The following is a 10,878-nucleotide window of genomic DNA, read 5'->3' as shown; positions in this document are numbered from 1 at the left end:
GAAGTTAAAAGAGCGAGAACGAAGTCAAAGGTTACTGAAAAATAACTTGGGTTAAAGTTATAGCTACTGGGTAAAAGTTCAACTGATTTCGTTTGAAAGCTGACATCAGCTGGTTCATTTCATGTCATCTACTATTATGTCAACCTTATGATTTTGAAATTACGATTTTAATAAATTCTTTGAAAATAAATCGGAAAATTATCTCTTTTCTGAGGTTAGACACCGCCAGTTATAGCCAACACCAAACAATGAAGTCAAAAAGCTGTTTATTTTTGTAAGACACTATTATTCAAACAGCTTCTCAGAGAACAGAAAACAAGGAATATTTAATCTATTGTCTAAGAAAGACCATTTAATTCCTGGGAGCACATAAACAACTGAACAACAGCATTCATTCAGATTCCTCATGATTGTTGTGCGTCTTGTGGCATCATGACCATGACCTCTCCCTCCATGACCACCTTGTCTTTGACAGAGCAGGAAACAGAAATAAAAGCGAAGGACATTTTAATCTTTTTGACCTCCGCTTCCGCCACAACCTCCTCTCCGATGTAGAGGGGTGCCGGAAAGCGTATTTCCTGGTAGAGAAACACGCAGCCTTTGCCGGGCAGCTTGGTCCCCAAAACTGCTGAGATCAGACCATTAATCAGCACTCCGTGAACAATGGGGGACTCGAAAGAGGTTGTTTTGGCATATTCGGGGTTGAGGTGGAGAGGATTTGTGTCCCCTGTCAGCTCAGCAAAAAGTGCGACATCTCTGGCACTGAATGTTTTGTTTAGCGAGGCCCGTTCACCCACGTAAAGCGACCTGTGCCCTACTGTCAGAGTTGCAGGAACTGTCAATGCTGAGTTGAAAAAATGGTATATATTCCTGCTGAATATAATTCTTCTGAGAAAAAATGTCATTTTTTCCAAGGTATTTTTTGTAGGCCCACCTCACAGTGTCAGTTGGTCTCCAAACTGCAGCTCACGGCTATTCCCAGACAATGCTAGTAAAAACGGCGACACCTGCAATGATAAATAAAAAGAAAATTAGAGTTGCTTTTAACACTTATGTCTGTGACATGGATTAGAAGTTCAGTGGGGTTCAGTATCTAAAATGAGATAAACAGCTGCCACAGTAACTTCCTATCAGCAATCTGACGCAAATTGCAAAGTACAGACAGTTTGGCAGACAGAATGCCAATGGTCACTTAAAATTGTCTAGTCATTCCTGGCAGATTTACAATTGAGTCACAAGCTTTTTACTGACATCTAGTGCCAACAGACTGCAAACTCAGGGCAAAGTAAATGTTGAATCAGCTTCAACATTGGGGAAAACATACCTGCAGGACTCTGAATGCACAAGCCTCATTCTGATATGATCCCAGTAACGTTAATGCGCTCCACAATTTCACCAGCCCGCTAAGATAAAGAAACAACAGAACATTAAGAATGAACATGATTAGACTGACAAAATGGGTAGGACAAATCCATACATTTGTATTCATTTTTGGAAAAAAAAACTGTCTGCTCTGCATTTCAAACACTAATTACGACAGAATTTTGCAATCAAAATGGTCCTAAACTTGAGCCCTGAGGTACACCCCAAATTTATGCATGTTCAAGACAGCTCTGTACCTCAAGTAAACTATGTTTAAACAGTTTGGCACAAGTGTACAATATTTGTTTTATGAGGATGTCTTACCTGTTGTACACTCTCAGTATCCCGGTCAGTTTGTTCTGATCATACTTAAGCAAATCAAATGGAAAAGAAGCTCCAACCTGCCATACAAAAAACAAAATCATCATTATACAGTCAGGAATAATGATAAAGTCAAAAAATATTTACTACTGCTCATGTTATATACAACACATAAAATGTTCTATAGACTGTAAAGAAAATAGATTAATATTTTTTTTCTTTGTTATTCTTTACATTACTGTTTTTCTTATTTTATTATTTCTAGTTATTTATTTTTTTATTATATAAAAGACTTGATAATTAAAATATTTCATTCAAAATTAAAAGAGAATTTATTGATTAGCTTAAAGAATATAAAAAATACATTTATTATATAATTATTTATATACTTATGACATAATTATTTTACATTTTGGCATAATTTATTATTTAATGAGTGATTCTCAATGTATTATGCTGATCTAAAATATATTTTGCGTCTACAAAAAGAAAAAAAAAAGATTTGTAGCAAACCAATCTGATATGAATCGTAATATTTAAAATTTCATGATGCATTGCATTATTTTAAAAAATAATCAGAACTGCATTGTTACACTCTTAAATTGTAAACAAAGAGAGAAATACTATGTGCTCACCTCTCCGTACAGGTCTTTAAGTCCACAGATGATCAATTGTTTGAACTGTGCATCAGTAATATATTTGTTTCCATTTTCCAAAACTCTAAAAATAAAGAAAATTAAGTGGTTTTTCCATTTTATGTGCACCATCTAAATATTTTATTAAAAATGACCAGATCAAAACTGACCTGTCTAATGACACTTACAGAGATATCTTCATATAATGGTAAACTGAAGCATTTTTGTACACATATCGCTCAAATTTTGAAGGGTCCTCCATAACTTGTAGTTTGACACTGAAATATTTTCAAAAGGTCTGCAAGTGTGCTTAAATGAAGAAAGATATAAACGCATTAATTCATATCAATTAACATTTAATTTCACAAACCTTGCAAACTTAGTCGAATCCAGCTGTGAGATCTTGTGAAGTGTGCATTTTTGTGTGCAATGTGTTCTCTGCGGGATGGTCAGTCCATGTGAATTGAATGCCTTAAACTATAAACTCATGATTTCATATAATGCTGCGCTTTATTCAGTTGTCCAGTTATATTCATGTCATTTTCACTGTGTGCTGTATGTAAAATGAGGGTCCCCCTGGTGTAATTTGAAAAATATGATTCCCAGAGCACACAAAATTCCCAGAATACTGAGTGCCCTGTTGGTTACAGTGTTTACTTTGTTTAATTACGTTTTTATGAAATATTTGCAAAAAATACTTTAATCTAAAGTATAAGCATGTTTCTTTTACACATTTATTTTTTAATCCATTGTCAAATTATTTCAAAATTCTTAAATATTAATAATAATCATTTTTAAAAATCATATCAGCTATCGAAGTTTTATGTTTTAATTCTGTTAATGGTAACTTATATTGTACAGTTCAACGGTCAACAGTAGTTGTGTTTAGTTGTGCTTTATGAATAAACTGAAATTGATTAAAAATTAGAGTAATTCACACATTTATGGAAGCTCCATGTCTTCCAGCTCACGTGCCAGTGGTGTTTCAGCTTCTAACTCTAAAAACACTTATACTAGTCAAAGAGTCTCTAGCCGCTATGTAAAACAACATGCTGCATTTAATTATGAAACGAAACACCTAACTATTAAGAGTTCAGAAAACAGATAAAACTTACAGAATTACTGGTTGTATTTGTCCTTTATTCACAGCATGCGCAGCGCCATGCGCGCTCTCGTTCTACTAAATCTCGCGAGAACACCTCGATAAAAGTCAATAAATGAATTAAACAACAATAGGGAAATTATTGAAAACGTGATGGCGGACAATAATAATAATTAAAAAAAAAAATATTTTTCCAAGAAAGATTCAATGAAAGATGGTATATTTTTTCATTTTAATAATAATAATTATTATTATAATTATTATAGCATAATCTGAGAATGTCTTCCGCTTTTTTTTTTCATAAGCTTGCGCAAAACGGTTTTGCGACTTTCCTGACTAACTTCCTGATACACTTCGTTTCACTTTTCATTTCTGCAAACTTCCCTAATTTTCAGAAGAGCTCAGGTGTTTTGATCAACACGGTATCGTTTAAATACAAACACGAACACGGAGAGTGTTTAGATGCTGTTGTCCTATGGTTGGTAAGTTTATTTCCACATGTTGAGCTGAGCGAGCGATGGTTACATATTCGTTTAGCTGGATAAGTTTGTTGTTAACGTTTGTTGTTACCTAACAACAACTTGTTACACTTTTATGCATGTATATTGAGTAATTTCTATTATGATTTTATTTAAACGTACATGAACAATAAGTACCTTGGTGATTGCATGTATTTTAAATGTTTCTGAGTCTAGTACCATGGATGGAATTGATAATCAGTACCACAGCGTAAATAAAAATACCATGGTACGACCACAGTACTTTATATATATATATATATATATATATATATATATATATATATATATATATATATATATATATATATATATATTACTACAGTTTTGGACATTTACTATAATATATGATATTTTTATGATATTTAATATTTAATTAAATCAAATATTTCAATATATTTATTTAAATATAGTAACTATTTAAAACAATTGTTAGATTAACCATGGTATTTTATACATTATATTATATACGGTATTTGTATATAATATAAAGCTAATATTTATATGTAAAGTTTATTATAATGTATGAAAGAAAAAAATTATAGTTATGTTTGTTTAGTTTGTAAAACTATATTAACTTTCCTTTTTTTTTCAAGGTTTCAATGTTAAAGTATGGCTGCCTTAGATGCCTCTAGAAATATAGAAGAAGGTAAGTGTTATATCTTCTATCTATCTATCTATCTATCTATCTATCTATCTATCTATCTATCTATCTATCTATCTATCTATCTATCTATGTATATAAAGACCCATTTTCAACACAGCAACGCTTGTTAACATCACATTGTTTCTGTCTCAGCGGAGGATGCAGCTCAAATGCTGAGTGACGCCATCAACTCTAGAGACAAAGATGAAGCGACCAAATACCTGAATCGACTTTTGGATCTGAAACTCCCAGTGTGTGTCAAATTAAATCCCGAAGCATACGCTAAAGACAGCATCAGGTATGCTTTAAGACTGGTTCTTTTGCGGTGAGAAACACTCGTTGCTGGAGATCTGTAAGTATATGTGATGGTCTTGTTTTGTTTTGTATGAACGCAGGTTGAGAGTAGGAGTGGCGGACGCCGCATCAGAAGCCCACATCCCAATAACAGTGATGGTACCAGTTTACATGACAATCTCAGAGCTGAAAGAAAAGGTAAATAATGGTACTGATAGACCTGAGATTAAAATTCTTGTTTGAAAGCGAAACCCAAATTTATAGTTTAACTGGGGCCCTCATTTACTTTGTAGTCTTTCCTGATTTGTTTTCCAGATCAATCGTGACTATGACTTCCACCCGGCCCTTCAGCGTTGGGTGATCGGGAAGCGTCTGGCCCAGGACAGGGAAACCTTGTATCATTACGGGATCAGAAACCACGATGATTCTGCCTTCCTCTTCATCCTTACTGCCCAGGCTGCCAATCTGACCCGGGAACAAGAGAGAAAAGAGAAAGAGGACAAGCGGATTGATGGTATCTGGCCTGTATTTCTGATTTAAAAATAAAAAAGAACCACTTGTTTTTTAAGAGTTTACTGAAATGCATTTCTTTCTTAATGAAGATATAATCGAGATCGTTGATCGCCCTCCTCATCGGCCACCAGAGCTCATCGCCAGAGGAGCCAATCGCCCTCCTCTACCTCCCAAACCTCAGGTCTGTCTGTCTGTCTATCATTCGTTCAATATGTTGTTCTATGTATTGTTATTTTTGTCTCTATGTCTATATATCTGACATTCTATTCATCGTTTTATCTGTTGCTCTATCTGTGGTTCTGGAACTCTATCTGTCACTTTATCCATCACTCTTTCTGTCGCTCCATCATTGTATTTGTTGCTTGTTCTGTCATTTTGTCTATCGCTCTAGCTATCATTCTGTGTAACACTCTATTGTTTATTCTGTAACTCTATCTTTCATCTTTTCATTCATCCTTCACTTTATCAATCGTTCTCTGTTGCAGTCATTCTGTTTGTAGCTCTATCTATAATTTTGTAATTTTATCTGTTGCTCTATCTATGGTTCTATCACTCTTTCTGTCGCTCCATCATTCTATTTGTTGCTCATTTTGTTTATCCCTCTAGTTATCATTCTGTATGATACTTTATTATTCGATTGTTTATTCTGTAACTCTGTCTTTTATCTTTTTATGAATCTCTCACTTTATTTATTGCTCTCTGTTGCAGTCATTCTGTTTGTAGCTCTATCTTTTTGTCATTTTATCTGTTGCTCTATCTGTGGTCCTGGCACTCTATTTGTCACTTTATCTATCAATCTTTCTGCTGCTCCATCATTCTGTTTGTTGCTCTTTGTCTATCGCTCTAGCTATCGTTCTGTATAACACTTTATTCTTCTATCGTTCATTCTGTAACTCTATCATTCTTGTATTGATTCGTCACTTTATATGTCGTTTTCTGTTGCAGTCATTCCATTTATAACTCTGTCTATCTTTTTGTCACTTTATCTGTTGCTCCATTTTATTTGTTGCTTTTTCTGTCATTTTGTCTATTGCTCTAGCTATCATTCTGTATAACACTCTTGTTCATTCTTTCATCTTTTCATTCATCCTTCACTTTATCAATCGTTCTCTGTTGCAGTCATTCAGTTTGTAGCTCTATCTATAATTTTATCTGTTGCTCTATCTATGGTTCTGTCGCTCTTTCTGTCCCTCCATCATTCTTTTAGTTGCTCATTCTGACTATAGCTCTAGCTATCATTCTATATGGTGCTCTATTTTTTATGTCGTTAATTTTGTAACTATCTTTCATCTTTTCATTCATCCTTCACTTCATCTATCATTCTCTGTTGCAGTCATTCTGTTTGTAGCTCTATCTATCATTTTGTCATTTTATCTGTTGCTCTATCTATGGTTCTGGTGCTCTGTTTATCACTTTATCTATCATTCTATCTGTCACGCTATTCTGTCTATAGTTCTTCTATCTGTTGTTCTATCTACTTCTATATCTGTCGTTCTAGCTATCCTTCTATTTGTAGCTCCATCCCTTATTTTGTCTGTTGCAATTTCTATGGTTCTGACACTCTATATTTCACTTTATCTATTATTCTGTCATCACTCTATCATTCTATTTGTTGTGCTATCATTCTGTTGATCTGTCTTTTGTGCTCTTATTCTATGTTTTATTCTGTGCCTTTATCTGTCTGTCTGTCTGTCTAGCTATCATAATCCATTTTATTTGGTTTTATAGCCGGTTGGTTGGTCATGTCCTGGCTGCACGTTTCTAAACAAACCGACACGTCCAGGATGTGAGATGTGCAGCACAGCGAGACCTGACAACTATAAAGTTCCTGACATATACCAGCCGGACGAGGCAGAAACCAGGAGACTCCAGCAGGAGGAACTCGCCAGCCTGCAGTACGAGCAGGTTAGCTGAGGGGACACCACACACTGGACTACAATGAGCTAGTTAGATTGGATTGGACTGTGAGAGGAAAACCCCCAAAAAACTCTGGGTTTACATCTGTGGAACAAACTGTGGAAATACCGAACGTTGTGAAAGCTTTACTGTTTCAAAAGATGAATGGAAAGTGAAAATGGGGAACATTTAGAGTCTTCATATGGATGTACTTTACAGCAAAAAAAGCTCATAATTTGTTGTGCACTGAACTAGTAAACATAAATAAGTTTTTTAATCATTAAAGCAAAACTTAAATTTTATGCATGAATAAAAAAATCCAAATGATTGCTTTTTTATTTTTTTGGTGGAATGTGGATTTTAAAGGCTCCTGTTGAGTCTAGATCTTTTTGGTTCCCAATTAGTCCTTTTTGATCTACCAATATGATAAAATGAAATATTAAATTAATTATGAGAGTTTTTGTATAGTAATTATAAGTTACATAATATACATTTAATTTCGTTTAATTTATAAATTATATACATATATTGTGAATATATCATGTAACTTGTTTCCTAGTATTTTAAATGCTTAGATTTTCAGATGATTCCATTAGCATCGATATCAATTATATAAACTGCAGAAAGAATTTTTGTTTTTGCATTTTTACGACTGTCTTTTCCTGTTTTCATTTATGAATACTGCATTAAAAAACAGAACTATAACGCATGTGGCCTGTCCGTTTATTTTTGTAGTCTGTTAAGGATGAACGGGAGAGGAATTTCCAAGAACTCCTGGAAACGGATTCCCGCAGTCTGGTGGAGAACGTGGAAGAGCTGGATTGTGCCATCTGCTTTAGCACCATCATGCCAGGAGAGGGCGCCGTGCTGAGAGAGTGCCTGCACAGCTTCTGCAGGTGCTGTGAGACTGTTTATCACTTAATATAAACAGAAAGTTCCACTGAAACACACTGAAATACAGCTTTGTGTATCCCACAGGGAATGTCTGAAGGAAACGGTTCTGAACTGCACAGATGCAGAAGTGGCGTGTCCTTATAGAGACAATGCTTATTCCTGTAACTGCAAACTTCAAGACAGAGAAATCAGATCAGTAAGAGCTTAACTGCAGTATTATTTAAAACTGAATTATTGAGTTACATGTTCACTTAATAAAACACACCAAACATTGCGGTTTTCCACCAGCTTCTCTCTCAGGACGAGCACCAGAAGTTTCTAGAACTGAGGCTGAACATCGCAGAGTCCCGCAGTGAGAACAGTTACCACTGCAAGACGCCCGACTGCGCCGGCTGGTGCATCTTCGAAGATGACGTGAACGAATTCACATGTGACATCTGCAACGAGACCAACTGTATCCTCTGCAAGGTGAACACAAAGTTTGTTTGTGTTTAGTTCACGTCTAGTTTGGAAGCGCATGTAGTGGTGACCTGAAGGACTGTGCTTGTGCGTGTCAAGGCTATTCACAAGGGAATGAACTGCAAGGAGTACCAGGACGACCTCCGTATTCGAGCGCAGAATGACGACGCAGCCCGACAGACCGCAGAGATGTTAGATGTAAGCGAAAATTTTTATTGGTAAAACTTTTTTAGCTAATATTTGAGGTTTTTGCAATTGCAAAACATCACCGACTAGGCATGGAAATTGTAAAGAATTTCCTTACCCATATTTAATTTTTTAATAGTTCAACGAACGAATAAAGGAAATGCATAAGTCAGTCATTTGGACTACACTGGTTGTGCTGTATGTTTCTGATTGACTAAAAAGAGCAGATACTTAAGGGTCATTTGTTTGAGGATCAAACTATACTGGCAGTGCTGTCTATGTTCAATTCACTAAAAATCGCAAAAACATTTTTTATGCTCACTTAAGATGGTTTTTGACAAAAAGGGGTTCATTTGAATAATATAAGATTGAAATCCATTTGCGAATAAATTCCTCTAAGCGCATCAACAAAGTCATGTAACTTTGCATTATGGGAAGGCATAACCTGACTAACTAGTGGGTGGGTATCGTGAATTGTTGTTATGGTCTTTCTGAATGCCCGAGCAAAGTCTGCATTTACGTAAAATTGCCTCCCTGTGTCCCCAACAACAGGCATCCACATCCGAAACCAATTGCCAGAATTGATCATGTTTCGTCTGTTTACTCTTAGGCACGAGAAATTTCTTATATATTTTTATTATATTCAGAGCTTCTCATACATTTCTTGGTGATTTATGGTGCCAGTTTATCAGGATGTGACAATTCTGTTCTCGTTTTCTCATTGGATGGACATATTGCTTGATCGCAAATGTTTTATGCGATATTCCAATTTTGCGCAAATTCGCAACTTTGGATGGAAACCCAGCTACTGATCTTGCTGTATATGTTTGATTGACTACAAAAGATTTGATTCATAAAAGTCCTTGTTTGGGAATCAGGCTACACATTTTGCACTTTATGTCCAATTCCCTACAAAGAAACAATTAATACAATAAATTGGTTCGGGAATCAGACTTCACTGAATGTGCTTTACGTTTTCAATACACTAGCAATATCTGATACCTATTGACCGATTTTCTTTCCAGCAACTCCTGAACAACGGCGAGGCGATGAACTGTCCCAAATGTCAGGTGATCGTCCAGAAGAAGGACGGCTGTGACTGGATCTGCTGTCTTATGTGTAAGACCGAGATATGCTGGGTGACCAAACAAGCCCGATGGGGACCTCAGGTCAGTCAAAAATCTACTTAAATCATTAGTTCAGTGATTCACAAACATCTGACGCCTAACCTGGACCTGGTGTTGGTTCCTCAGGGCGCTGGAGACACATCAGGTGGATGCAGATGTCGAGTCGACGGAGCCCTCTGCCATCCACGCTGCCAGAACTGCCACTGAACACCGGCGGCATCACTGAATGATGCTGATTCAACAAACAAAAACCTGCGCTACGGGTTAAAAAACACTTACAAACTCCTTAAAATAATCCAGGTGGGGCTGATGTGCTACACACAGTTTGCGGTTATAGCTTTAATACATGTGATAAGTCAAATCACTGGCACATTAATCCAGTTCTCTGTATTAAATAGATATGTTCTGACTTAATATTCAGAACATGTTTAGAAATGTAAAATATTTGAGGTTTCACAGGAGAATAGAAACTGGTGAAAAAGTGACATTTAATGGTCTTAAATCACTACCACTTTCTGACTGATGCTCTGGGACTTTGTGCAATGATATAGTGAGAGTAAAGCATTATTGTGTTTAAGTCTTGATTTCTTTTAAGCCATTTTTGTAAAGAATCCAAGGATTTTTGTTGTTGTTGTTGTTGTAAGATCATAGCAAAATATGCAATTTTGATCAATGAAGATACAACAGAAGAAAACAGCATATTCAAGATTAATTTAAATGCAGGAAAAATGCAATAGTTTGTAATCAAGTTTGCAGTTGTGCCTTTATGATGTATTAAAGAATGCTTAATTATTGTAATTACTGGCATATCAAAATTATTTTTTTATACACACTGAAGCATTTTCAGTGTGTGAATGATAATATTGTTTTGTTTACAATATGATTCAATAAAGCTGGAATACAAAAATGGAGCTAATGCAAATTA

At 35.5% G+C, this 10,878-nt stretch overlaps 3 protein-coding genes across 3 annotated transcripts; 1 reads left to right on the top strand and 2 right to left on the bottom strand.

The window, feature by feature from the left end:
* Window positions 1-249: 249 nt before the first annotated feature.
* Window positions 250-2,367, bottom strand: LOC127986977 (hydroxyacyl-thioester dehydratase type 2, mitochondrial-like). Its single transcript, XM_052589256.1, has 4 exons — window positions 2,308-2,367; window positions 1,687-1,763; window positions 1,325-1,403; window positions 250-1,007 (listed from the first exon to the last, which is right to left on the bottom strand). The coding sequence occupies exon 4, from the start codon at window positions 903-905 to the stop codon at window positions 405-407; it is 501 nt and encodes a 166-aa protein (XP_052445216.1). The 5' UTR covers window positions 906-1,007; window positions 1,325-1,403; window positions 1,687-1,763; window positions 2,308-2,367; the 3' UTR covers window positions 250-404.
* On the bottom strand, window positions 697-3,462 carry LOC127986978 (ribonuclease P protein subunit p14-like). The gene is made up of 7 exons (XM_052589257.1): window positions 3,434-3,462; window positions 2,507-2,627; window positions 2,319-2,403; window positions 1,687-1,763; window positions 1,325-1,403; window positions 935-1,007; window positions 697-844 (listed from the first exon to the last, which is right to left on the bottom strand). Exons 2-6 carry the CDS (start codon window positions 2,578-2,580, stop codon window positions 936-938), a joined length of 387 nt encoding a protein of 128 aa, XP_052445217.1. The 5' UTR covers window positions 2,581-2,627; window positions 3,434-3,462; the 3' UTR covers window positions 697-844; window position 935.
* Window positions 3,463-3,709: 247 nt separating this feature from the next.
* rbck1 (RanBP-type and C3HC4-type zinc finger containing 1) lies at window positions 3,710-10,878 on the top strand. The gene is made up of 13 exons (XM_052589210.1): window positions 3,710-3,902; window positions 4,535-4,587; window positions 4,738-4,882; window positions 4,980-5,076; window positions 5,194-5,392; window positions 5,481-5,572; window positions 7,120-7,296; window positions 8,023-8,183; window positions 8,266-8,377; window positions 8,470-8,649; window positions 8,740-8,838; window positions 9,852-9,995; window positions 10,080-10,878. The coding sequence occupies exons 2-13, from the start codon at window positions 4,551-4,553 to the stop codon at window positions 10,158-10,160; spliced, it is 1,524 nt and encodes a 507-aa protein (XP_052445170.1). The 5' UTR covers window positions 3,710-3,902; window positions 4,535-4,550; the 3' UTR covers window positions 10,161-10,878.

Source organism: Carassius gibelio, chromosome B22 (genome assembly GCF_023724105.1).
Source record: "Carassius gibelio isolate Cgi1373 ecotype wild population from Czech Republic chromosome B22, carGib1.2-hapl.c, whole genome shotgun sequence".
Classification (NCBI taxonomy): domain Eukaryota; kingdom Metazoa; phylum Chordata; class Actinopteri; order Cypriniformes; family Cyprinidae; genus Carassius; species Carassius gibelio.
Note: the sequence above shows the minus strand (reverse complement) of the source record. Positions and strands in the feature narration are given on the sequence as shown.

Excerpts from the sequence above, each read along its gene's own strand:
- LOC127986977 (XM_052589256.1), bottom strand. The coding sequence starts at position 905 with ATGACATTTTTTCTCAGAAGAATTATATTCAGCAGGAATATATACCAT.
- LOC127986978 (XM_052589257.1), bottom strand. The coding sequence starts at position 2,580 with ATGGAGGACCCTTCAAAATTTGAGCGATATGTGTACAAAAATGCTTCA. Across the intron at positions 2,404-2,506 it reads CATTATATGAAGATATCTCT|AGTTTTGGAAAATGGAAACA; the intron begins GTAAGTGTCATT and ends CTTTATTTTTAG. Across the intron at positions 1,008-1,324 it reads GTGCATTCAGAGTCCTGCAG|GTGTCGCCGTTTTTACTAGC; the intron begins GTATGTTTTCCC and ends TTATCATTGCAG.
- rbck1 (XM_052589210.1), top strand. The coding sequence starts at position 4,551 with ATGGCTGCCTTAGATGCCTCTAGAAATATAGAAGAAG. Across the intron at positions 5,573-7,119 it reads CTCTACCTCCCAAACCTCAG|CCGGTTGGTTGGTCATGTCC; the intron begins GTCTGTCTGTCT and ends TTGGTTTTATAG. Across the intron at positions 8,378-8,469 it reads AAGACAGAGAAATCAGATCA|CTTCTCTCTCAGGACGAGCA; the intron begins GTAAGAGCTTAA and ends GTTTTCCACCAG.